The sequence below is a fragment of the Pelobates fuscus genome, chromosome 3 (genome assembly GCF_036172605.1).
Source record: "Pelobates fuscus isolate aPelFus1 chromosome 3, aPelFus1.pri, whole genome shotgun sequence".
In the NCBI taxonomy this organism is placed as follows: Eukaryota; Metazoa; Chordata; class Amphibia; order Anura; family Pelobatidae; genus Pelobates; species Pelobates fuscus.
This window is the reverse complement of record NC_086319.1, coordinates 338,323,115-338,350,549: the sequence shown is the minus strand read 5'-3', so window position 1 is coordinate 338,350,549 and position 27,435 is coordinate 338,323,115. Positions and strand designations below refer to the sequence as shown.

The 27,435-nt window shown below is 44.7% G+C and overlaps 1 protein-coding gene across 3 annotated transcripts in view; it reads left to right on the top strand.

The window, feature by feature from the left end:
- The first annotated feature begins 8,376 nt into the window (after window positions 1-8,376).
- Window positions 8,377-27,435, top strand: part of CCPG1 (cell cycle progression 1) — a 29,919-nt gene continuing 10,860 nt past the window's right edge. For 2 of the 3 annotated variants that reach the window (XM_063449069.1, XM_063449067.1), the window contains exons 1-6: window positions 8,377-8,537; window positions 18,308-18,378; window positions 20,887-21,004; window positions 21,085-21,164; window positions 22,063-22,312; window positions 23,775-24,023. In XM_063449069.1, the coding sequence (XP_063305139.1) occupies window positions 18,319-18,378; window positions 20,887-21,004; window positions 21,085-21,164; window positions 22,063-22,312; window positions 23,775-24,023 (757 nt within the window). In that variant the 5' untranslated portion in view covers window positions 8,377-8,537; window positions 18,308-18,318. The remainder of the gene's footprint in view (window positions 8,538-18,307; window positions 18,379-20,886; window positions 21,005-21,084; window positions 21,165-22,062; window positions 22,313-23,774; window positions 24,024-27,435) is intronic. The other variant, XM_063449068.1, reaches the window with a different exon arrangement.

The following is a 27,435-nucleotide window of genomic DNA, read 5'->3' as shown; positions in this document are numbered from 1 at the left end:
TGGGAACTCAAGGCTGTATTTCAGTCTCCTACCTACCTTGTCCCAAGCTGCCTCTGCTTCCATGCAGTGCCCCTTCTCTCTGGTGCCCGATCACAAGTCTCCTCTGCCCTCTGTTATGGCGCCAGTAGTGTGTGCATGGGGGCAGTGTTTGTGGGGCAATGTGTGTAGTGTGTGCATGGGGGCAGTGTTTGTGGGGCAGGTGTGTAGTGTGTGTATGGGGGCAGTGTTTGTGGGGCAGGTGTGTATGAGGGGGCAGTGTTTGTGGGGCAGTGTGTGTAGTGTGTATGGGGGCAGTGTTTGTGGGGCAATGTGTGTAGTGTGTACATGGGGCAGTGTTTGTGGGGCAGTGTGTGTAGTGTGTGCATGGGGGCAGTGTTTGTGGGGCAGGTGTGTAGTGTGTTTATGGGGGCAGTGTTTGTGGGGCAGGTGTGTATGAGGGGGCAGTGTTTGTGGGGCAGTGTGTGTAGTGTGTATGGGGGCAGTGTTTGTGGGGCAATGTGTGTAGTGTGTACATGGGGCAGTGTTTGTGGGGCAGTGTGTGTAGTGTGTGCATGGGGGCAGTGTTTGTGGGGCAGTGTGTGTAGTGTGTGTATGGGGCAGTGTGTGTAGTGTGTGCATGGGGGCAGTGTTTGTGGGGCAGGTGTGTAGTGTGTGTATGGGGGCAGTGTTTGTGGGGCAGGTGTGTATGAGGGGGCAGTGTTTGTGGGGCAGTGTGTGTAGTGTGTATGGGGGCAGTGTTTGTGGGGCAATGTGTGTAGTGTGTACATGGGGCAGTGTTTGTGGGGCAATGTGTGTAGTGTGTGTATGGGGGGTAAGGAGGGTAGGGAGGCTTTTTTATATATTTTTTATTTAATTAAATATAATATATTGATGTCCCCCCTCCCTTCTTACCTTTACTGGGAGGAGGGGGGACATTTCTTAGTCCCTGGTGGTCCGGTGGGGAATCCCTGGTGGTCCCAGCGGTGGTGAGATGAACTCTAGCCCAGTTACAGGGCTAGAGTTCACTCTCGCGAGATTTGGAGTGTTGCCGTGGTTACCGCGGCAACGCTCCAAATCTCGCGAGAGGAGGACCCGGAGGAGCTGCAGGTAAGAGCTCCCGGGTCCTCTCTCACTCCCTCCCCTGCCGGCTGTCAGCACAGTGCCTGCAGACCGGGGAGGGAGATCTCTGATCTCCCCTCCGGTCCGCAGGCACATTGCAGGGCTGGCACTTGGGCAATGCCAGCCCTGCACTAGCCGGCAGGCTCGCACACCCCTGGGCGGCCCGGTACCGTTTGATCCACGGACCGGTACCGGTCCGCGGCCCGGGGGTTGGGGAACACTGGTTTAGAGGATTCTTCTTAGACCACTCTGAGTCTTTATAGCCCTTCTACCTATCCAGCATTTCTGGAAACTAGCTAAGAGAAAGGGTGGCTGTGTGTCTGTGATACATTTAACTTTATATCACCTTATTGACACTTTATCACTCCGGTCTCCATACTCTCTGCCTATACACATCTATTTAGAGGGAATTTCCTTGCCCCTGCCAATATTATATAATAGGTAATAGTATTACCATTATTACACAATTAGCCACTATAGGGGAATGAGTATAGTATCCCTTTGTTATTTATAAATGATACGATAAAGACTTTTGTCCATTACTCAATTTACTTTAACAAAGGGTACTAACCACGGTATTAGGAAGCATTACTCTGCTTTCCCTTTCTCCCTCTATTATACACCTATGCTCACTAGGATTTGTAGGTATCACTTTATTATAGTTGTCTAACCTTTTCCTATGCCAGTTTTAGATCTCCTTCTTGGGAGATTTTTCAGTTTATTAACATACTTTCAGAGACCCTTGGTGTTGTACGTGGCTGGGTGGAGGAAGAGACCTTCAATGACATCAGTTAGGACAAGGAACGGACATGGCTAGCTTGGTATCCAACCTTGTGCAAATGGGGAGTTTGCGGTTGTGCAAATGGACTGTTTGCGGTTGTTTGCGGTGCGTTAAACGGGGAGTTTGGTCTGTCACTGTGAAGCGGGTGTAACCCTTACACTACCTGATCGGTACAACATCATACAGTAGGTCCCCCCCTTATTATTTTTATGGCCCCCACCCACCGCTCACGGGTGGGGGCTGGGGGGAGGACAGTAGCCCCCCCCCCCCCCCTTATCCTTTTTTACTGAATATTCCCCTGTATAACAATGTTTGGCATTTAGTGAATATTCCCTATTCTGCTCTGTGTCAGTGTGTATCAGGGTCCCTGAGGACATCCATGTCTGCCAAGTGACCCTATGTAGGGGGAACAGTCCCTATTCTGCTCTGTGTCAGTGTGTATCAGGGTCCCTGAGGACAGGTGTCAATCCATATCTGCCAAGTGACCCTATGTAGGGGGAACAGTCCCTATTCTGCTCTGTGTCAGTGTGTATCAGGGTCTCTTAGGACAGGTGTCAATCCATATCTGCCAAGTGACCCTATGTAGGGGGAACAGTCCCTATTCTGCTCTGTGTCAGTGTGTATCAGGGATCCTTAGGATAGGTGTCAATCCATATCTGCCAAGTGACCCTATGTAGGGGGAACAGTCCCTAATCTGCTCTGTGTCAGTGTGTATCAGGGATCCTTAGGATAGGTGTCAATCCATATCTGCCAAGTGACCCTATGTAGGGGGAACAGTCCCTATTCTGCTCTGTGTCAGTGTGTATCAGGGTCTCTGAGGACAGGTGTCAATCCTTATGTCAAGGTGTCAATATGTCATATGTCAGGTGTCAATCCATATCCATTGTGATTTAGGAATGTTAGGTGATTTATGCCCTTTATGGCTTAAAACCAGACTCTGCATCAACTGTGTAATTTTCCATGTGAGTTTTGCCATGGATCCCTCTCCGGCATGCCACAGTCCAGGTGTTAGTCCCCTTGAAACAACTTTTCCATCACTATTGTGGCCAGAAAGAGTCCCTGTGGGTTTTAAAATTCGCCTGCCCATTGAAGTCTATGGCGGTTCGCGAACGTTTGCGGAAGTTCGCGTCCGCCGTTCGCGAACCGAAAATGTTGTGTTCGCGACATCACTAAACTGCCACATACATACACCCTGACACACAGATACACACACTGACATTTACACATACACTGACATATAGATATACACAGTGACATATACACACCTTGACACACAGAGACATACACAATCAGATACACACACATATACACACACAACTTAACATAGATACACACACACAATGTGACATACTTTACATACGTTGTAGCAAATATTTGTTATATTTGCAGCCACCCTCCTGTTTGCATACCTTTGGTTTCCAAGAGGGTGGCTTGCTTCCTGCTTCTTGTCGAGGGTAGAAAGGATCTGCTGCTACTTGTGCCTTCCCCTCTCCCCCTACTGCTACTTGTGCTGCCGCCACCTCTTCCCTCCTGTACGGTGTGCTCTGTAAGAAGATCGGCTGCCACTTCCTCCCAGCGTTTGCCATATTATAAGGGCACTGTTAAAGGGCTGTGGCCCCTGTTCAGCTATGCCCATCGGGTGGCTCTAAGTGCTCGACAAATAGTATATGAGTTATACTTTAAGCAATAAAAGAGTTAATGTGGTTTCTTCAGGATGAAAAGGAGAAATGCTAATATTTTATAATTGAATTAATTTACTAGAGCTAGATTTGCCTTAAATAATATAATTAAATGACATCAGCCATATGTAATTTAGAAAGCATTTATGAATATTTATCATGAAGTGATAATTGTTTGACATTAAACAGATATTTATTATCTGAAAACAGCTTACAAATGCTGCAGATCTCTTGCAAGCAGTCTTTGCAAGCCCAGCCCTTTTTAATTGGGAAGCCAATTTTGACTATTTTTCTTTTTAATAACATTTTTTTTATTATTGTGAGCAAATAGGTGATTGCTAATCTAATCACTCCCCGTTGGAACCTCTGTAAATAAATAAAGTGAAATTGTTGCAGAACTTAATGTCCTAAACCAAACTGTTTCAGTCTCCTTACTTAGAGGAGAAAGCTGTACACAGCCAATGGAGACTATTTTTAATTTTTGTAATCAATGTATATTGACATTTTTTGAGTAAATCCCTTACCTACCTTTCCTACTTCCTCTTTTTAGCCACTTTCTTTGTTCACATTCATTTGCATTGCTAGTTATTTGACCAAATGTTTACCATTTTGCAACTGTCCGTTCATGATTTGGAAAATATTTGGCATCAGAAGGAGGACTGTATAAGACATCCAAAATGGATGCCTACTTTGATTGATAAAAAAAAAGTACAATATGGAGTCTCTATGGTTTTGCTCAACTCAATGTACATTTTTTTTAATGTACTATTTTTCGAAGACTGTGCTAAAATGCTTTAAAACTTGGTGGGGATTTTGGAAAGTAGAAACCATAGTGCTCAGAAAGTGTGAATGCATGTGAATGTGTGAATATGTTTTTTTTTTAAAAATGTATCTATCCTGAAACCATTTAGCTACTTTGGCCTTCAATTGGAAATTAATGAGAATTGGAAGGAATTCAAAGTGAGAGTTAATAACTGGATACATCCCATTGTCCTGCAATATTTTATAGAAAACTGCATTTAATTGTCATGCAGAGCAATGCAGGATACAGCTTGAATGCAAATCACAATGTCTACAACAAAATGTCCCTGAAGAAAACCTGTGTGACAGTTACAGGAAAAACAGAGCAAACTATTTTTTTATGGGAGACAACATTTAATAATCACATCTTATGTTTCTCCAGGCATTTTGTACAATTCCAGTGATCTAGCAACACAAACTAAATTTATATAGTGGTATGAAATACCATATTCTAAATACCACAGTTGCAGAATTCTGGAAGATTATAATGTATGTTGTAGGTTTATCCAGTCATGCACCCTGTTTCTGTCAACGGCAGTGTTTAAAGAGTTGTTGCGATACATTCCACAGGTGCCCAATGGTTCGGAGAATTGTTGAGATATAGGATGGTGTGAGCACGGTGCCATTTCAGGGGAAGGCCGCAGGGCTCCATATTCACTAGATGAAGTTTTAAACAGAATGCTTTGTTGCTTGGCTTGGAATATATTGTTGGGAGAAAGGTTTGGATTCCCCACGCAGGAGAACACAGGATTGCCAATGTTATGACAAGGCTGCCCCATGTTAGCCGTTTGTTATATGTGCCTAGATATGGAGATGATCCTTCAAAAGATATGCCTTGGAGAGAAAATAGAAATATATTTAGTATGAACCATCAACATTTCAATGCAAAATGGATTTTAAACACACACACAAATTCTGATTGTTGTATACAAAATGTATATGTGGCTGTAACATGCGTGCCGTGCAGATACAACTAACAAGTGATGTGTTTTGGCCTACGACAAGACTTCTAGCACCAAAATCACTACATTTTAATGTAGTGGTTTAGTACATAGAAGTCCCTATGTCTGATGTTTACAACATGCATCTGGTGCCTGCCACTTCCTTAAGAGGAAGTTCAGCATCACTGTGCACTGCATAATGACACTGAACTCTGCTAATGCTTCTGTAAAATAGATTATGTTTAAAAAGAATATTCAACTGCTGCTCCTCTGACTGCCCATGTAAATTACATATAGAGCCACAAGGCAACCTAGATGTTTGATATCCCATTTTACCAGCCTGACATTATTTTGCAAAACTCATACCTGCATACTGGCCCTTAGAATCTCCTCATTAGAGTAGGGCAGTGTACATGCAGATATGCTGAACAGCTCATTTGTAAGCATTTGTGCTCTGTAATGAAGTTAGGATATGATGTCACTCCTACATTAGTAGAAAGCATGCAAGTGTGTGAGGTAGCAATTCCAGATATCAGTGCAAGCGTGCATGGAGAGATGCTTGCGCACCAGTGCACACACGGATTAGACTCAGTTCCAGTCTTACTTTGCAAATGTAGGTAATAAGAGACTGGAGCATCTGTTAGAAATCCAATATGAGCAAAGATGTTTGGCCATTATGGACTGGGGTGTGACTTTAAAGGGACACTATAGTCACCCAGACCACTACAGCTCAATGAAGTGGTCTGGGTGCAATGTCCCTCAGGTTTTAACCCTTCACATGCAAACATAGCAGTTTCAGAGAAACTGCTATGTTTACATTTGGGGTTAATTCAGCCTCTAGTGGCTGTCTTCCTGACAGTCACTAGAGGCGCATCTGCGACGCTGGATGCAAATTTCACATCCAATGCGCAGAGCGTCCATAGGAAAGCATTGAGAAATGCTTTCCTATGGACACTTTGAAAGCGCATGTGGCTCCACTGACGTCGGACGGGGAGGAGAGGTCACCAGCGCCGAGGGAGCCCGGCGCTGGATTAAAGTAAGTCCCTTCAGCGCCACGAGAGGGGGACCCTGAGGGTGGGGGTATCCTCAGGGCACTATAGTGTCAGGAAAACCGCTTTGTTTTTCTGACACTATAGTGATCCACTATAGTGATCCACTATAGTGATTCCACACTCTCATCTTTATTAATGTTGTTCATTTCATTAAAATGGGAGGATTGGAGTTATTTTAGAAACTAGCAGAGCAGATGCTGAGTTGTCAAAGCACAGTGGGTTTACAATTATAAAACACACTTCTAACATAAAACAAGGCAACAACATGCAAACAAATTTTAAAATTATGCATTCAGTAACCAGGTGTGTCAGTGGCGTACATGCCTTCGACTCTATAATATTCAAGCACAGTTGGTATCTTGGTATACGCCCCAGCATTTATCTTGATGGTAAATATATTATGTTTCATCTAGATTTCTCCTTTGGATTGTCCACTGCTCTTACAAATCCACCAACAAATACCTCTCTTACCCTATGACTTCTATGATATGTGTGTTTTAAAGGGACATTCACTAAAGCAAGTTCATCTTATTGAAGTGATTTGGGCACATACCTTTTTTTGTGACAACGTAAAACATTGCAATTTCAGAGAAACGTTAATGTTTACATTTTGCGTAAACCCCTACTATAATGGCGGTCTGACTGAGATTCGCTAGAGACGCTTCTTCCTTGTCGACCCTTCATGTTCGGTGTCATCAGCATGACGATGCCAAATGCTACTAATGCTTCTCTACGAGAAGTACTGGATTACATTTTTGTCTCTATGCAGCGTCGGAGAGCCGAATATGTTGTAGGTCCCCAAAACTTCTCTCTGAGACACACTGGACTGGGCAGAAATTGCCTGTATTGATGATCTCAGAAGAGGCACCATGGCTGCTGAGTGCATCCCCGCTGCTGGATTACAGGGGGATTTAAAAGGGAGCCTCAATCTAAATTAGCAAAGGAACACATCTAACATCAAAAATCACATGTTAATATTTAAAGTTATAGTTTTCCTTTAAATGTCTGCACTTCATTTCGACAACCCCCTCTTTCAACATGGCCATCATGCTAAACCTGGTCCTCCTGGACCCCTGCCACTACCTACATATAATGGCTGCTACATGAAAGGTGCTGCCCTGCAGTATGTAGAATTCATATGATGGGGCACAATCAGTTCAGTATCCAGCAGTAACCCTAAAGGAAAAGCTGTGACTCCCTGCTGTAGTACATGAGTGCTCCATACTGCAGTACATGATTGCTCTATACTGCAGTACATGAGCACTCCATACTGCAGTACATGATTGCTCTAGACTGCAGTACATGAGTGCTCCATGCTGCAGCACATGAGTGCTCCATACTGCAGCACATGAGTGCTCCATACTGCAGTACATGATTGCTCCATACTGCAGTAAATGATTGCTCTATACGGCAGTACATGAGTGCTCCATACTGCAGTACATGAGTGCTCCATACTGCAGTACATGATTGCTCCCTACTGCAGTACATGAGCGCTCCATAGTGCAGTACATGAGTGCTCCATACTGCAGCACATGAGTGCTCCATACTGCAGTATATTATTGCTCTATACTGCAGTATATGATTGCTCCATACTGCAGTACATAAGTGCTCCATAGTGCAGGGCAGCACTTTTCATGCACTGCCCCCCTCAGCATGAACATGTAACGGGTACCCAGATAGTATGATGAGCCTGTCTTCATGCTGTTTACATATCTCTCCCCTCCAGCCCCATTACACGTACCTGGCCCGCGGAGTGCTGCAAACCCTGTGAGCAGTCCGTAACGTGCAGTGCAGGGCTGATCCGGGATCTGTGTTGTGTGCGCCCTGCGGTAACCATGACAACCCGCCGGGCCGGCCTCCTTGTCTAGTTAGCCGCGCCTATTTTGGGAACAAGTCACGCCCTTTGTCCCGAGGCTCCACGGGAAATGTATTTCCAGTCGGTTCTTTGCTGGCGGTAAAGCAGCGTCCCGCACTGTAACTCCCGGCGTGCTCCGCGGCCTGGCCACGCCCCCTCACGCTGGCTGTGGGAGGGAGACTGATTGTTTTCGGAACGCGTCACCGGCTGACAGTTACCGATCAGCGGGCGGAGGGGACAGACATGTAAACACCTACCGCGGGGTCTCCGGGGCCTGACTCACTCACCGTGAACGAGCGCTGCAGGCGGGAGCCCGCCATTCCCACCGAGGTACCGGGGGAGGGGGAGATCTAGGGCTGACATCGCATTGTCCGCTGTGTGACAGCAGGCTGGGCCCCCGGTAGCTCTATATATAACATGGCAGCCTGCTCCCAGGGGCCCAATCATGGCAGCCTGCTCCCAGGGGCCCCACACTGGCTGTGTACCCACAGGGACCCAATCATGGCAGTCTGCTCCCAGGGGCCACACAGGGGCCCAATCATGTCAGTCTGCTCCCAGGGGCCCCCAGTGGCCGTGTACCCACAGGGGCCCAGTCATGGCAGCCTGCTCCCAGGGGCCCCACACTGGCCGTGTACCCACAGGAAACCAATCATGGCAGTCTGCTCCCAGGGGCCACACAGGGGCCCAATTATGGCACTCTGCTCCCAGTAGCCCCACAGTGGCCGTGTACCCACAGGAAACCAATCATGGCAATCTGCTCCCAGGAGCCCCACAGTGGCAGTGTACCCACAGGAAACCAATCATGGCAATCTGCTCCCAGGGGCCCCACACTGGCCGTGTACCCACAGGGGCCCAATCATGGCAGTCTGCTCCCAGCCCCCCCCCCCCCCACTTACCGTGTACCCACAGGGGCCCAATCATGGCAGTCTGGCTGGCATTCAGCGGGTTAATGATGTCAATACCAGCTCTGCCTGCCAGGCTGGATAATAGGGCTGACTGGCACTCAGCGGGTTAATTATCTAAGCCCTGTTATATGTCCAGTTTATGTGTTATCCATGTTTATATACTGTCATCATGTCCCCTGGATGGGAATGTGTAAGCTTGGGCACTCTAGATGTTGTGGACTACATTTCTCATCACCCTCAGCCAGCCTTTGGTACACCAGTGGTCGCCCATACTTTTCCAAGCCTCAGCCATGTGTCCAGGACCCCCAAAGCAAGCCCCCTCTGGGGGACAGACCTGGCTGGCTGCTGCCATAACACCTTTGTTTTGGTGGCTCTCCTGGTACTCAGCCCTTACACAGGGATTGCATCATGTTGGATTTTGTTTATCATTGCTTTATGACATCATCCTTGTCCACTGTCAGAGCACATTTTAATATATTGTTTTTTTTCCCCTTTTGTTTAACAATTGTTGCACCTGTATAGGATCTTACATGTGTGTTATTTATATTTAAATATGATCATGATGATCTGTAGGTCTTTAGACCTCCAGAATCTGGCTCAGTTAACTTTATTATTATAAATCTTATATTTTGCTGATCCTTCCATTGCCATGTTTGTGTTTTGATCTATCATGTTTTAAGTAGAAAACAGAGCAGCTGTTACCCCCTATGTGCCAATGCATGGCTCCTGCCTGCTCTTTATTGGAGTGTTGTCAGGTCAGGATGTCTCGGTATAATAATAGGTGATATCTAGTGACAAGTTAGTCTAGTTCTAGCATTAGTTCAGATCAATACGCCTGCATTATCTCTCTGCAGACTGAAACACAAGCTGTAGATGGCATTGACTCCTCCCTGGTCCTTCTTGATCTTGTGACTTTTAGGCACTGCCCCTTAATGCAGGGGATGTGACAAAGCCTTGTTTTTCTTTTTTTGTTCCTGATTACTCAGGGTTAGTTTGTGCTGTGTTTGAGAGTGATACATTTATTTAATTTTTTCAAATAGATATTTATTTTTGTCTTCTAAATATATCATAAAGTGTCTGACACAGCAAAACAAACAAACAAAAAAACCCCACATATTTAGGTTTTAACATAGGCTCAAAATTCCCACTAGCCTTTGTAAAGTGAAAATTCAGCCCTGGTGAGTGTGCCATGGAAGCTCTAGGCTTCCAGTGGTAAGTAATTTGTGGGCCTGTTTAGTAGTGCAGCACTTTACATTTTGAGTCCTGCTGTTACTGGCTACATTTTGCATTAAGGATTGCAAACATTTAATGTTTACTGAATAAACTCCATTTGTCTGATTTACTGCAAACACTTTCAAGTTCCATTATTTTCCCAGCTTGGCCATTTTGGCAAAAAACTAAATTCCTGGTTTAATGATTAATGTAAAGAGCTATTCCATAGGAACCAATATCACAAAAAGTACAGTTTGCAAATAAAACAGGTTTGTTCACAGTAGCGGTCACTGTACATGTGTTGCTCCTCTGAGTGGGATTTTAGTAAAGGGCAATTTACCTGGTCGAATGCTAGTTTTTTAAAGCGGTGTGCTGTGGCTGCAGGTGGTGGCCTTTGACCACAACGAAAGAAAGTGTCAGTCACTATACTGTAGGTTCAACTGAATGTGCAGAGATAAATCATCAGGACACTTGTGCAAAACCACCTGCCCACTCACCCTCATTTATTGCTTTCATCATTTATAATTAAAACAGAAATTTAATAATGCTACTTTCTTTAAATAAATAACCTCCTCATGACAAAGCCTATCTCACACACACACAGTCAGGCACCTCTACAAGTGGTTTCAAACTTCTCGAATATTTTCTCACCAGAATAGTCGATCAAGTAACATTTGACCCCCTATGAAGTATTTGCAGCACAATCAACCCCCCCCCCCCCCCCCCAAGCTGATATACAGTGGGCTATTGTACAATAACAATCTGTTTTTGGTAATCTAGTCTCCCTTGACCCGGATTATCACTAAATAATTCTAGAAGGCTAATTTCTTAGCACCTTATCTAGCAGATGGACTCCAAAGCCTTTCAATTCAAATACAGGAGCACTTGTTTTAAAGCTGTGTACCATCGCTGCTACATCATATTGTGGTGATTATGGTAAAAAGAGGATTGGGGTGCAGTCCCTCTTGTTCTTTCAGCAGAAGAAGGGGTGTGCCTTGAGCACAAAGAGAACTAATTTTTTGGTCAAAAGGTACAAAAATAATTTGCCAAAGGCTCCTTGTATCATATCACCTACTGTAAAATGAGAGTCTGAACCAAAAAGCTGCGATATCTGTGGTGCTTAAAATGCCCCTTTACTTCACAATGGTTCTGGAAAAAACCTTAGGTAAGTTCTATAGTTTGAAACCTAACATCTTCATTTGGTAAAATTATAGTGTAGTATATTAACTGTAATAAAGAGCATGCTGTAAAACAAATGCCTCTGCTATCATATTATTTTTTATTTTTTTGGAACAAGGTGGCAGACTTGCTTTAATTTGTGCTGAACTAGGCTGGATATTGCACTCTGTGTGTCAAACACAGGAACATAAACTGGTGGCCATAATTCCCAGAAATCCGAGCTAGCTGCCAGAGTAACATTCTGTTCCATCTAAATGAATATGTTAATACAACCCACTCTCAGAAGAAGGTTCCCCTTTATTTGTGCTGTTATTTAACCTAATGTGTCATTCTGTTCTAAGTTATGTTAGAATTTACAGAATTGTATTTAGAAACATTTCTTCCTTTTTATAATGAACTATGTATGTTTTCATAAATCTTTTAAAACAAGTAAAGGAAGTGTAACCACAGGTAGTGCTGTCACTTCCTTCATAATAATCACACGCCTGTGTTACCGGAAGGTTGTTTTGTATACAATGCTTGATCTGCCTGTGTGCACTTAGTATACATAACAAACAGGGGAGGGCTGGCAGCCTTAGGCCTGGGGGGCAAAACCAGTCAAGTGGCCCATTGCGCCACCAAATCAGTTCACCATCTATGCCCACCTTTTTCTGGTTTTATAACGGATATTGATGTTATGCTAATCAGGAGCTCTTTGCCATACCCGCTCCTTCACGGCTCTGACTTTCAATGTTGTCAGAGCACAGGCTGAGAATCTCTGAGCCTGCTCTCTGACTCACTAACTGAGCGCCGGAACCACGAGGGAAAGGATATGATCTGACTGCACCTACTGCTGGTGCGCACCAGTGGACCACCAGCGAAACGTTTAAATTAAATATGCTGGTGTACCCAACTTGTGAGCTGTGTTGGCCGCCGGGCGCCTCTGTTGTCATGGCACCCTGCGTGACCGCACAGCTTGCCCACCCCAACGGCTGGCCCTGCTGACACACACTGATGTTACTACTTAGACATCCCTCAATATTAATACAGAGATGAGAGTAAACACCAATAAACTGTGGAAACAGAGCTGATCCCCCCCAAATTTATAAAGGTTTGCTTAGAGGATTTATTCAAGATTAAATCATGCCTCCTCCTCTCTCCCCCATGCGCTGCTCTGTAGGCTGGGAGGAAGTGAAGAGTAATCACAGTCTCCCAGCACAACGCCACCTGTGGCTGCATGGGGAACAGCTGTTTAATGTAATGCTTGCAGGACGGCCAGCTGCCGCAGAACCTCTTTGTTTCCGTCTCTGCAAAGGGCTCCAGGCACTGCTTGTTGTGAGTGTGAGCCACTGTAAATTAGGGGCAGAGGGCACTTGCACTGCGGTCAAGACGGGTCTGGGCAGGAGGAGAGTGCAGTGCAATCAGTGCACTCCCCTCCTGTGGGTCACCAGTAGACTGGTGCACCTGCCCAGGATCAGAGCCGGTGCAAGGATTTTTGCCGCCCTAGACAAAATATAAATTTGCCGCCCCCCCCATTGTGACATCACAATGCCCCACCCATATGATCTGCCATATGAACTAACGCCAGTGCTGCACACAGTGTGTGTTTACATTAAAAAGCCTGCAGGGACCAGCTATAGACACCAGAACCACTTCATTAAGCTATAGTGTCCCTTTAATGTGAGGTAAATTATAGATTAGTGTCACTAATAATATACTAGATTGCCTACTTACAATTAGATGAGGATGATGATGGGCTGCAGTTTGGCTCCACTGGTCTGGTGTAGAACAGGACCTCTGGAGGCTGTTTGCAACTGTGGTCACAAAATTCAACGTTCTGGGAGAATTGGAAGCAGCTCCATTTTTGGGGGGCCTCTTACACAGCTCAAGGTCTGGGCCCCAGTGCCTGACGGTGAGTATGCCCATAAGGCCCACTCATAAGTCCACTTATATGTTCCACCCACCCATGAGCTCGCTCACAGGGAGTGGAGTGTGTAGGGGATGTGTTATGTGTTATCTAATATGTGTGCTTATGGTATGTAGTGTATAGGGATACCAGTTTGTGCAGGTGATGCAGTGGGTTTGTGTGTAGTGGAAGCAGTGTGTATTTGTGTATAAGGGATGTATTATGTGTTTCTGGTTGTGTGTGAGGGATGCATTGTGTGAATCTGTGTTTGTATGCATAAGGGATGCAAGGTATGTGTCTGTATGTGTGTGCATTGAGTGTAAGAGATGCATTGTGTTTCTGTGTGTATGTAAGAAAACAGTGTGTGTGTTTGCATGTGTGTGTAAGGGTTTGCATTGTATGTTTCTGTGTATGTGTGCAAATGATGCATTGTCTTTGTGTGTAAGGGTTGCATTGTGTGTGTGTGTAATGGATGCATTGTGTGTTTCTCTGTGTGTAAGGGAAGCATGTTCTATTTCTGTGTATGTATAGGGATGCATTGTGTGTTTCTGTGTATGTATAGGGATGCAGTGTGTTTCTGTGTATGTATAGGGATGCATTGTGTGTTTCTGTGTATGTATAGGGATGCATTGTGTGTTTATGTGTATGTATAGGGATGCATTGTGTGTTTCTGTGTATGTATAGGGGTGCATTGTGTGTGTGTGTGTGTGCGCGTAGTGTTAAAGAGCTCCCTGTCTTGCCCCCTGTCCTATAGAGCTGTCCCTTCTGTCCCTTAGAGCTCTCCCCTGCCCCTTAGTGGTCTTTCCTCTCCCCCACCCTCTCCTAGCGGTCTCTTCACACACTCACCCACCCTCCCTGTGCTCTTCTCATCCCCCCTCCACCCTGCCTGTGTTCTTCTCACTCCTCCCTCTGTGTGTTCTCACCCCCCCTGTGTTCTTCTTACCCCCCTCCTCCCTGTGTTCTTCTTACTCCCCCCTTGTTCTTCTTACCCCCTTCTTCTTATTACTCCCCCTTCTTCTTACCCCCTTCTTCTTCTTAACCCTCCTACTTCTTCTTACCCCATTATTCTTCTTACTCCCCTTCTTCTTCTTAACCCTTCTACTTCTTCTTACCCCCTCTTCTTCTTCTTACCCCCTCTTCTTCTTCTTACCCCTCCTTCTTATTCTTACCCCATTCTTCTTCTTTTTACCCTATTCTTCTTCTTACCCCCTTCTTCTTCTTACTCCTTCTTCTTCTTACCCCCCTCTTCTTCTTACCCCCTTCTTCTAATTACTCCCCACTCTTGTTCTTACTCCCCCCTTCTTCTTCTTACCCCCCTCTTTTTCTTATCTCCCCTCCTTCTTACTTCCCCCTTCTTCTTACTCCCCCCTTCTTCTTACTCCCCCCTCTTATTATCCCCCTCCCCTCTTCTTACTCCCTCTGTTCCATCTTCTTACTCCCTCTATTCCCTCTTCTTACTCCCCCCTCCCCTCTTCTTACTCCCCCCTTCTTCTTACTCTCCCCCCCTCCCCTCTTCTTACTCTCCCCCCTCCCCTCTTATTACTCTCCCCCCTTCCCTCTTCTTACTCTCCCCCCTCCCCTCTTCTTACTCTCCCCCCTAACCTCTTCTTACTCTCCCCCCTCTTCTTACTCTCCCCCTCCCCTCTTCTTACTCTCCCCCTCCCCTCTTCTTACTCTCCCCCTCCCCTCTTCTTACTCTCCCCCCCTCCCCTCTTTTTACTCTCCCCCTCCCCTCTTTTTACTCCCCCTCTTCTTACTCCCCCCTTCTTCTTACTCTCCCCCCCTTCTTACTCTCCCCCCCCTTCTTACTCTCCCCCCTCTTCTTACTCTCCCCCCTCTTCTTACTCTCCCCCCTCCCCTCTTCTTACTCTCCCCCCTCCCCTCTTCTTACTCTCCCCCCTCCCCTCTTCTTACTCTCCCCCCTCCCCTCTTCTTACTCTCCCCCCTCCCCTCTTCTTACTCTACCCCCACTTTCCCCCCTCCCCTCTTCTTACTCCCCCCCCCCTCCCTTTACTCCCCCCCCTCCCTTTACTCCCCCCCCTCCCTTTACTCCCCCCCCTCCCTTTACTCCCCCCCCCCTCCCTTTACTCCCCCCCCCTCCCTTTACTCCCCCCCCTCCCTTTACTCCCCCCCTCTCCCTTTACTCCCCCCCTCTCCCTTTACTCCCCCCCTCTCCCTTTACTCCCCCCCCTCCCTTTACTCCCCCCTCCCCTCTTTTTACTCCCCCCTCCCCTCTTTTTACTCCCCCCCTCTTTTTACTTCCCCCCTCCCCTCCCCTCCCCTCCCCTCTTTTTACTCCCCCCCTCCCCTCTTTTTACTCCCCCCCTCTTTTTACTCCCCCCCTCTTTTTACTCCCCCCCTCTTTTTACTCCCCCCCTCTTTTTACTCCCCCCTCTTCTTACTCTCCCCCCCCTATTCTTACCCCCTCCCCTGTAGGTGGCCGAGCTGCACTCCGGTCCGCGGTCCCGGCCGGAGTGATAGGAAGGTGCTCAGTGTGCACCTTCCTGTCAGTCCGGCCGGGTACAGGAAACAGAAACTCCTGTTCCGCGCGGAACAGGAGTTTCTGTTTCCTGTACCCGGCCGGACTGACAGGAAGTGCACACTCAGTGTGCACCTTCCCATCACTCCGGCCGGGACCGCGGACTGGAGTGCAGCTCGGCCACCTACAGGGGAGAGGAGGGAGGGAAAAGCTGCTGCAGCCGTCTGAGCGCTCTTTACAGAGCGCTCGGCGGCTGCAGCATTTAAAGGGCCGGCCCGCCGCGGCCGGTCCTAAAATAATTTCGGGCGGCCTGGGGGGCAATTGCCTCCCTGCCCCCCGGCCCAGCCCGCCCCTGATAACAAATCACATACAAAGTTTAAGGAATACTCCAAGCACTATAAGCACTACAATACACTGTAGGGCTTATGGTTCCAGGAGTGCCCTGCCACACCCTGTGGAAGTAGTCCAGCTGTTTAGTAATAATTTGACTTCCTATGTGGGGTTTGCTACGCTCCGCTCCTCTCAGCTTTCAGGAGAGCCGTAAACACCTGAGCTAAGCTGTGCAGGGCCAGCTCATGGGCCAAGAGCGTCAACTGATCACTCTTAGCTAGTGAGCTAAGCTGAGCTTTCATCTGAGAGTAGGCAGGGACCCCAATAATTAAACTGTAGTATGATGAATTAAGACTTTGAGGTCAATAGGTATATTTATTTTTTCTGTTTTCACGTGTGATTGCTTTAAAATAGGTCTCTAAGGTTATGAATATTTGTTTTATTTTCACCGTTAGTTTATTTTTTTAGACTGATTCAGCCCCCTCCCATTTTACAATAAAAAAAAAAGGCAAAACTGCTTTAGACCACCTGTAATCCAATGCCAAGATGGACTATGCCGTGCAGTTTTAAGGTATGATTGGGGAACACAACATATATATTTGTGTGAGGTTCCCCTCTATCTTCCACCTCAGCACAATGGAAGGTTGATTGGCTTTCCAATACCTACTTAGTCTACGTGATCCTTTGTAAGCAACATGTCTATAAATGACAGACATATTGCACTCTGTATGTCCTGCTAAAGGAATGGAGCTCTTAAATAAATTGTGAGGTTAAATAAGAAAAAGCAGTTCTGAGTTCCTTTTAGACGTTTGCCCAGTTTTGATTGGTTTCCATGCTTCATTCCTATATGTTAAATAGGGTAGCTTTACAACACACACATTTAGTATGACTGTCACTTTAACAGAAAGCCAAGGGGCTGTTGGCACACATAGGGTTAAAGCCTGACCAGTTTTCACTGGATGGCGTCCTCACATTAGTAATGGATAAACAGAGTCAGGTGTTTATCATTCGAAGATCGCTGTAATAATTTACCCATACTTGAAACCTCAGGACTGTGTTACATCAGTACTGTGTTTTAACAGTGTGTAACATGCAGGAATCTCTGTAAGACACATTTACATTGTTTGAGTAATAGTTACATTGAATTATATTTTTGGTTCTGCACATATTTATTTAAAATTGGAGTAGAGTGTTAAATAATGACACACTGTGCTATTCTTGATAATTTATGTTCGGCTGAGCCATTCACTTACAGAGGTTCTAATTGACAAGCCCTGCTTACATAGCCAATGTTACATATGTTTCAACAAGTAGAGGAATTAATAGCATTTCTCCAAATTTCATTTTTTCTTTATGAATTCCACACTGATCAGCCCGACTCCTGTGTAATATTTTTAAAGGTCGCTGTCATGTCTGGGATTTATTTATTTTTTACGGTGAATGTATTTTATTTATACTTTCTATCCTGTATGTGGTTTATATGCACAGTTAGACCCCATACCTTGTTATTTCATTTAACCCCAATGGGGCTGTGTGAAAATAAACATTTAGGAAACCTGTTCTTGAACAGTGCACATGTCATGCAGACTTAATGCCGTGTCACTTTGTACAGTGACTTTCTAGAGTCTGAAAAAGTGTTTGTTCTCAATGTAAAATTTGCATACAAATAACATGATACATTAATCTAGAATACGGGGTCTCTCTCTTCTTCCCCCCCCCCCCCCCTTTCCCACCCATTCCCTCCCTCTCATGACAACCACATACCTAATATTGGCTGGCACCATAGATGTTTCCTTAATTCTGGCATAGTTAACCATCATTGGCTTGGGCAAATCCCTTTAAAGCATGGATGGACAAAGTGTAGATCTCTGGATATTGTGGAACTACAATGGACATTTTGCTTTACCAGTCTTTAGAATGTCAAAATCTCTAGGAAGTTGCAGTTGTACAACATCTGAAGATCTACAATTTGCCCACCCCCAATTTAGGGCATCACAGTCCTGCCAGCCACCTGTCAGGACAGGATACTTTTTGTCTTGAAAATAATTTCTTAAGACATGGATTATATAAAGTATTCTATTGACATCTTTCCATATGGTTTATTTTCCAGTAACGTGAAAAATGTCTGAAAACTCCAGTGACAGCGAGTCTTCTTGTGGCTGGACGATTATTAATCATGAGGTATGGAGCTTCCACCTTCAGTGTGAAAGTAAATCTATTACCCAACAATTAGTACGGCTTTACCAATACTAAAGGCTAGAAAATGTAATTGATATTAAAACATGGTTCAGCCAGGCTTTGCTAGTTAGACAGGAGTGCAGGTTGGCAAGTTCAACTAATGGATATATTGACCTGGAGCCTTACTAGGCATATTTCTAAGCGGACAGAGATTTAAGGGTATGTTTGAATGTTATTAAAATTCTGTTTTTACAAATGTTTTAAATCTTGGCTATTTATGACTTCAGCTCAAAGTTATTAAAGGGACACTCTGAGAGATAGTCACTACAGCTTGCTGTAGTAGTTATGTTGCCTTGTGTCCTGGTTTACAGCAGGCAGGGTTAACCCTAGATGGACCTGGCACCCAGACCACTTCATTGAGCTGTAGTGGTCTGGGTGCCTTTTGTGGTCCTTTAACTCCACCTTTAGTGGCTGTCTACTGGACAGCCACTAGAGGGACTTCTGTTAGAAGCTGGCGCTGGACACCCTAACATTATGAAAGGGGATGTCCAGCATCACCCAATGCTGCTCATACGTATTAGGTCTGCCCCCCCGGCTCACATGGGCAGGGGAGGAGCGAAGGTGAATTGGGCACTGGACCCAGCTAAATGACAGAAGGGGTTTTAGTGCCAGGAAAACAAGTTTGATTTCTTGGTACTCTAGTTTCCCTTTAAGTTGACTCATTAACAACTAAGATAGTTATAATTGGCTGTGCATTATGTTTATGACATCATATTTATACAATAACCCATACATTTAATAAAACTGCATATATTGGGTAAATTGACATGCCAACATAAAATGACACATTTGAAGGAGTGGCAGGTCAGTACAGTGTGTGATCATATTTTGTGACTAAATCATGTGAAGCTTTTTCGGTACAGACAGAATGACAGAACTCCTGCCTAGTGTTTCTCCTCCATCCATCATACATTAGCGCCTCCATTAGGCAGGATGCAAGCTGTCACTGTTACAGCAATGGAGATGGGAGAGAGCACCTACCCAGGCAATTACCTGACACCTGTTCCATGCTGGATCACAGCCAGCATTGTAAATACATGAAGTGGATACTTGTGCACTATCCATTATCTCTCTACCATTGGCTAATCATTCATTTAAGTGCAGAACAGATGCTAATTCCTGTCTTACACATGATTTCATTAGCTTCTTGTTTTTACTGACAGGTTCTGAGAAGTTTCTGATGGCAATGAATTTGTGATCCTTTTAAATAGATTTTTCATTTTTAGTTTTTTTTTTTTTTCTGTTTGCATAATCAAATGATTTAAATCTGGCTATTTGTTTTAATATTATTGCTAAATTAAACCAGGGACTGCTTTATCATATGACCCTTCTTTCTGCCTTGACTTGATAAAGGCCCTGACATCGAGTGCAAACATTGCTGAGTGCAGAATCACAATAAAAAAACCCAAACAAAACAAATTGGCCATGACCCACCAATGGTCAAGGACCAATCAGCCAATGGTGACTTTTCCTACCGGGGTGTATGTGTTTGACAGTGCATTTTCTTGGTGGATGGTAACATGTCCTCAAACAATCAAACTGTCAGAAACCAGGCATATCTTTAATTTTACGCGTGCATTCGTGACTAAAAGGTACATGCTAGAGAGTGATTGTCTACAGGACCATGCATTCTAGATTTAGTCCTCATCTGCTCCAAAATTATTACTCAAGGCCAACATGTGAGGCCTTGGACACCTCCTTCAGTTTAGCTATGGAGATTTCAAATGCGAAGTTCCATTAAAGGGACACTATAGTCACCAGAACAATTACAGCTTATTGTATTTATTCTGGTGAGCATAATCCTTTCAGGCTTTTTTCAGTAAACACTGTCTTTTCAGAGAAAATGCAGTGTTTACATTACAGCCTAGGGATACCTCCACTGGCCACCCCTCAGATGGCTACTAGAGGTTCTTCCTGGGGCAGTGCTGCACAGTGCCCTCTGCATGGAGACTCTGAACTTGATTCAATGCATCTCTATGAGGAGATGCTGATTTGGCTGGGGCTGTGTTTGGCTTATGCTGGCTCTGCCCCTGATCTGCCTCCTTGACAAGTTCAGTCAATCCAATGATTTCCTATAGGAAAGCATTGTGATTAGCTGTGATCACCACTGCTTTTGATGTTAGCGAAGCAGGCAGATCAGAGGCAGACTGCAATAAAGGTAAGATTTTACTATATTTAGAGGGGGCTGATGGTGGTTTTAACATTATAGGGTCAGGAATACATGTTTGTGTCACTGACCCTATAGTGTTCCTTTAAGGAAAAAGATCTATTGGGGAGGCACTTGAATATGGTAAATCAAATGCTGCACTGAGTATTTGTTTACCCTGAGACTTCTATAGAGTTCAAGAGATGAACACCCTGCTGTAAATTGACACTTGTGCTGTGACATAGAATACCTTTTTATAGTAACTATTCTCATATTTTAACATCTTCGGTGGTTTTCCTCAACAGGGTTCCGATATAGAGACCATAAACTCTGAAAATGGGGATGTGTGTGCTGATTTTGCTTCAGAGCAAAGGGATGAGTTTGTGCAAGAATTACAGCCCGCAGAAGCGGAAGATGAGCCAGGTAACGTAATAACAGTGTGCATGGTAGCAGCACGTGTTCTGGAACTCTGTGATTAACTGATCTCATTGTGCATGTTACAGATCTTTACATCAGTGAGAACTCTGCTTCCACCATAGGGATTATTCTGCAGGCTTCAGAAGAATCTCATCTTGCTTCTGAGGTCAGTAAGCAGCATAAAGGTAACATGTGTCCTATATAAAACAGCTTTGTTATAGCATAGAAACAAATACATAGGGCTTCCGTACCTGGCCTGAGTTCCCACCGTGGCCTGCAAATGTTCTTATATGTATTTTCTTTTGCTGTGTGACTATGCCCACTGTGTTACATATTAATTAGTTTACTTTGTTTTCGGTATACCTTCTAAACATGTAAAGGCCATATTCTGTATTTGTTAATTAATGGAAGAATGTTCTTGGAATCTGGTATCAGGGTTATTCATTAAAGTTTGAATTTCTTGTTTCCAAAATATGACTTTTTATAAATGTGGCTATTTTCTCCTAAAATTTTAAACTGACATTAGGTACCCAGACAACTTAATCTCATTGTGGTGCAATGTCCCTGTCCCCTTAAACCTGAAATGTTAATAAATGCAATTTCTCAGAAAACGCAATCATTCTATTGCAGGGTTAGGACTGCCTCTAGTGACTTTTGGTCGCCTAACTGACCTTAGACGTCCTCCTGCTCTGCAAGAGGACATCCAGCAACCTTAAAATCTCCATAGGAAAGCATTGCAGCAATGCTTTTCTATGGGGAGGACCTAATGCGCTTGGTGTGCATGTGCATTAGCACCCCCCTTTTACAGCGATTGGCGTGGCGTATTCCTAGCACTATAATATCCCTTTAAATTTGCTCTAAATTCCCAACGGTTTAGTAAAGTCTGACCTTGGTGAATAACCCTGTAGGTATAAAGTATCCATGGCTGGTCTATACATAATGCCACGATGAGTTAGCATTTCAACTGCCGCAGGGAAACCCGACAAGATTCATTTCTAGTTCATTTCATTATCTCAGCCAATAGTGACACTGTCTCTAACTTTAATGATCTTTGTCTGCTACAGGATGTGTCATCTTACAGCCTCTCTCCTACAGCAGCAGCCACCCTTCCAGATGAATTACGTTGCCAAGAGAAGAGAACGTTGGCTGCTGACAGCTTGGGTGAGGCTGCCAGTGAGGACTCTGACATTGTTACCTTGGAAACGCCTAAAGTCGATGATATTGGGCCCTTGGAGGACGAAGTGGCAGACAGTGGAGATATTAACATGAGCTCTTCCTCTAGTAGTCAGTATACCTTCAGCAAACCTGAGCTTGGTAAGCATTAACCCCCTCCCGTCAAGATATGGGTTTAGGCATGTCATGCAATCATATCATGCAGGAATATCATAAGGCTGCCATCTAAGAGCACCATGATTGCAGGCCTTTTTACATGATCGGGCTTATTTCACACGGGAAGTGCTAAAATGCCCTTTTGCAAGTCCCTCAATTTATTTCTGTAAATAATCGAATTTAAACTCTATATAAGTATGTAGTCATCAGCCAGATATCCATCATCCAAAGCCAGATTAAGGTCCCCCCCCCTCTTCTAGAGCCCTTTGTGATGTCTCTGTTGATTGATTGTGTGTGTGTGTAGGAGCAAGGTAAGAGTTGTATGTTGGGAAGGGGGAGTGGAGTCTGAATGTGTAATTGAGCGTTGTTTGTCATGTGTGCCCCCCTCACCCTCTCCAGTTTCCATGATTGTCAAGTCGTGGGTGAGCAGGGTCCCTGCTAGTTCAGTGGAGGATGAGATGGTCTCTGTTTGGACGGTGGGGAAGCTCCATCATCTGCACCGATATCAAATACAGACCACTTTAAGAGCTCCCACTTTAAGAGCTCCCTCCTGGTTCTGGCACTTGGTCAATGACAGAGTTATCAGGAAGTGCCAGGGGACCACCAGGGCACTCTTAAAGAGGTCGAGACATGATATTGGTGCCACACCACAAGGTTTTATTGATGAACTGCGGCACAGGCCATGCAGTGCGATCTTTTGATCTCTTTGCTGGCTCTAGGTGGGCCTGTTCAGACTGGGCTTTCTGAGGCCATCTTGGTCACCTAATGGGCAATCTGGCTCTGCCATCATACATGCTGTTTGTCATTTTTGTGGTGCTGCTGTCACTCTTTGATATTGTATTTTGAGTTATGTTTTTCTCTTTGTGTTTTACATCCTCTCCTTTTTGTGCTCTGCACAAAGGGGATCTTGTGGACGAATAAGGAAGATGCTTACCAATGTAAGGGCATGAATCAGTGAATGGAGAACAGGGTGCTTTTTTGTTCTTGTTAAACTTGATGGTGTCAGTGTGTGGATTTATATCCGTTAAATTTTACACAAGCTTCTTTAACTTGTGCCATACTAATCATAAGCAATATATTTTTGGAATGGTATACAGCTGTCTGCATGTTTTAACATTACTTGTCAGAATAATTTTTTTTTCTGTTAAAATGCATAAAATAACACTGAATAAATTGTCCCTGGCCAATAATTATTATAACTGTATGGCTTGACTGGTTGCCTTGACACCTTTTGTATACAAAAACATATTATAGGACAGCTTAACTTGGCATTTTCAAATAGCAATATCTGCAGTATTTGTTGTTCATTTTACCATAAACTTGGAAAATATTCTCTGTTTTGGCCCACAGATAAGTATTTGATTATTAAATTGAGTTCCTCCAGTGGTTAATAATGCATGTATTGGGTATTATAATAATGTATTTAATATATGAACTCCTGTGTTAGTTTTTCCACCTCAGCACAGTGCCGACGAGTCCAGCAATGATGAAGCAAGCGATGATTCTCGTCCGACTGTCCGACAACGGCGTTCAAAGAAATTGTCTGTGTCTGTCTCAGAATCTGACACTAAAGCTCCTGCAGACCATCCTATTGCATCTAAACCTAGAACATTGGGTTGTCGGGGACGTGGCCTGAATAAATGTATTATACTGGCTCTGATCATTGCAATAAGTATGGGTTTTGGCCATTTCTATGGTACGTCTGGAGGAATTCATTTTGTTAATCTTATCTAGCTGTAAAAATTTGTTAACAAGTATTATGTCTGGCTCCTAGTCATGTTGTTCCTAATGTCTGTCATTTTTGTATTTTTGCATATTATATGTAATCCAGTGATTCTCTTCCCAATGCCTGGTTCCAATTTGTAGAGCTATAGGAGAAATATAGGCACTTTCACTTCATTCTTGATAGTTTCTTAAATATACAGATTTTCTGAGTATTACTACAGGTGGAAGTGGAAGTGTCTCGTAGGTACCGTGCATGGGTACGCTTGGAATTGGTCTTGCTCTCTGTATTCTTCTTCTGTAAATATTTTAGTATTGTAATGTAACCCAACCATGTGATGTCAACTCCTGCTCTACTTACAATTAAAGGACCACTAAAGGCACCCAAACCACTTTATCCCAATTAAGTGCTCTGGGTGCAGTGGGCCTTTAGTTTTAACCCTGCATTGCTGTCTAGAAAATATGGCAATCAGAGTTAGAACCTGGCCATGGCACTAACAGAGATTGGTTATTGCTTTATTTATTTAACCCCTTAAGGACCAAACTTCTGGAATAAAATGGAATCATGACGTGTCAGACATGTCATGTGTCCTTAAGGGGTTAAAGGGACACTGTAGGCAGCCAGACCATTTAAGCTCATTGAAGTGGTCTGGGTTTAAACTCCCATCACCCTTAACCCGGAGCATGTAATTATTGCAGTTTTTATAAACTGTAATAATTACCTGCTAGGGGGGTTAACTGGTAGACAGCCACTAGAGGAACTTTCGGGTGGATAGGTGGATACTTTTGGTTGACTAAATGACACTGGACGTTCTCAGGCTCTGCATGAGGACTTCCAGCGTCACTGCAATCCCCATAGGAAAGCATTGAATAATGCTTTCCTATGGAAATATCCTAATGCGAGTGCTGCACATTAGGTCTCCTCCCCGCTGGCGGTGGGGGAGGAGCGGAGCTGAGCCAGCTCCAAGTTACATCGGCGCTGGACCCAGGTAAGTGTCAGAAGGGGTTATTAACCCTTCTCCACCACGGGGGTGGGGGGTTTGTTTTCCTGGCACTATCGTTTCCTTTTAATGGGGGATGAGGACCAGGTAAGTAAGGGTTACTTTGACCAAAAACAGTCTTTTTTTTTATTTTTTTAAATGTTTAATTTAGAACCAACATGAGTGAGGCAGACCTAAGTCTGCTTGCCCCAGGTAAGAAGAAGCGATGTGAGCTTTCGGTTTTGATAATATACTCTGCTCAAAATTTATGCTTTTAAAATATAAATTGAGAATTCAATGTGAATTTCAAATGTAAGGCTAGAGTAGTCAAACTAAAAGCATAGTTGGGTTGGCTTAGAGAATTTTTCCAGTTTGGCTATTTTGACCTAGAGGGGACACTATAGGAGCCAAAACAACTTAATGGAGTGGTTTTTGTGTATTGATCATGCTTCTGCAGTCGCACTACATAATTCTGTGCCATTTAGGAGATAAATCACTTTGTTTTTATTGCCCTAGTCACACAATGCTGCAGGGTACTTGCATAGCCTTCTTAAACACTTCATGTAATGATCTAATGTTGTAACTTCTTTCATGGCACAGTATGTTTCATTTAGAATTTTTTATCCCCTGCCCTGTTAAAGGGACACTATAGGCACCCAGATCACTTTAGCTAATTGAAGTGGTCTGGGTGCAGTCTCCCTGTCTCTTTTTAGTTCTGCAATGTAAAACATGGCGGTTTCAGAGAATCTGCAATCTTTATATTACAGGGTTAAGACTGTATAAATGCAGGAAGCCACTAGAAGCAGAGTTTAGCTCTGTGAAACGACACTGAACGTCCTTACGCTTTGCATTCAAAAAACTTTTTCACCTATTAAGTGAGAAATAAATGAATTTATTTTTTTTTTTTTTTTTTTTTTTTAAATCTTTATTTTGGTGTGCAACAAAGGAATAACATACAGGCTTGCATAGCCACGACAGCATCAACAAGCTTAATGTGGTCAAACATTTGCATACAGTGTCATGACATGAGGTATAATTGCACTTTTTTATGGGTTAAAGAAACTGGAAATCTTGAAAAATTACAGGCTAGAGAAATAGGTCACAGGTTAGGTAGGTAAGTATGTTGAGTAAGGTAGTTAACAAGGTTAACATGTCAAGATATAAATCAGGCTTATCATAAGATTCTATTCTACCCTGTGTGCTAGATGGTAAACATATACAGTATTTAGTGGTTATCAGGCTTAAACATGACTTAGATTGTGATACATATATATGCAGAGTGAAAGATCTGCTGGGTTTAGAGATTAGGCTTTGGTGCATACCGCTTCGCTTTTACATTTAAGAGCCATCGGGCAGACTGATGGGTAAGGGAAAACAGTGGATTAAATAGCGCGATGGATGGGTATCTCATACATGCAAAGCTTATCTAGTTTCTCTATGACTATAGTGCCTGGGTAGTAGTGAAGGCGCTTTTAGGGTATGAATTAAAGGCTTTACAGTGCTATGTTAAGATACATGCTGCGAGTAAAGTCACCAGGTCTGAGCAGGTTGTTGGGTACAGTGCGTGTCTCTGTGCAGGTCTAGACGAGAGCGTTGGTGAGTGTCTTCAACCCACTCCGCATGGTGGGATAGCGTGGTGGTCTTGGCAGGCCAGGTCATCAGGCTGTGGTTGGGGGCCCTGTCCATTCCACTCACGAGTAGGGTTCAGCCGTGCTTCTCTAACTAGCTCTTCCTTGGCAGGAGGTCTTTTGGCAGGCCAGGGCGTGGGTTGTATCCAGCTGCCCATGGGCTTGCGGAGTCTGCGTGCCACCTGTCTTCGGCCTGAAGCCTTGAAGGGAACTCGCGCCGTCGTGCCATCGATCCCGTTTTGTGGGTCGTGGGCCCAGGGTGCTTCCGGTTCTCCGGTGTCTCCCCGGGTGTATGGCTGGCGTTGGAGAGGTACCTCCATGTGAGTACCCAGCCCAGAAGAAGGGCATGTGGCGGAGACTGCAGTGTTGTCCATGTGCATAGCTGGGCTTGTGAGTTCAGTGGAGCTGGTCGCTGATAAAGCTTCCGTCTGGAGCTGTGCGGTGTGGGTGATAAGTGGCTGCGTTTGCTCTGCCTGGGCTGCAATCCGGCTCCAGAACGTTGCACATATCTCGTCAAAGGCAGCATTAAACTTGGTTTCCCATGTCGGTTCAATGTACTCCCCTACTCCGTCGGCCATGTTGGTTGCGGCCCATGAGCGGGAAGCGGCGGCATACGTTGATGGGAAGCTCTCGGTTGTCTTTTCCCCAGCAGGGACCGGGATTACCCCCACCGGTCCAGAGGGTGGGTGGAACGGCTCGCTTGCGTTTGCCCCGTGGTCCCAGGTTGGAGGAACGGCCCTTTCCTCCCCCCCCGTGGTTCCCTCCATGTGAGTAGGCC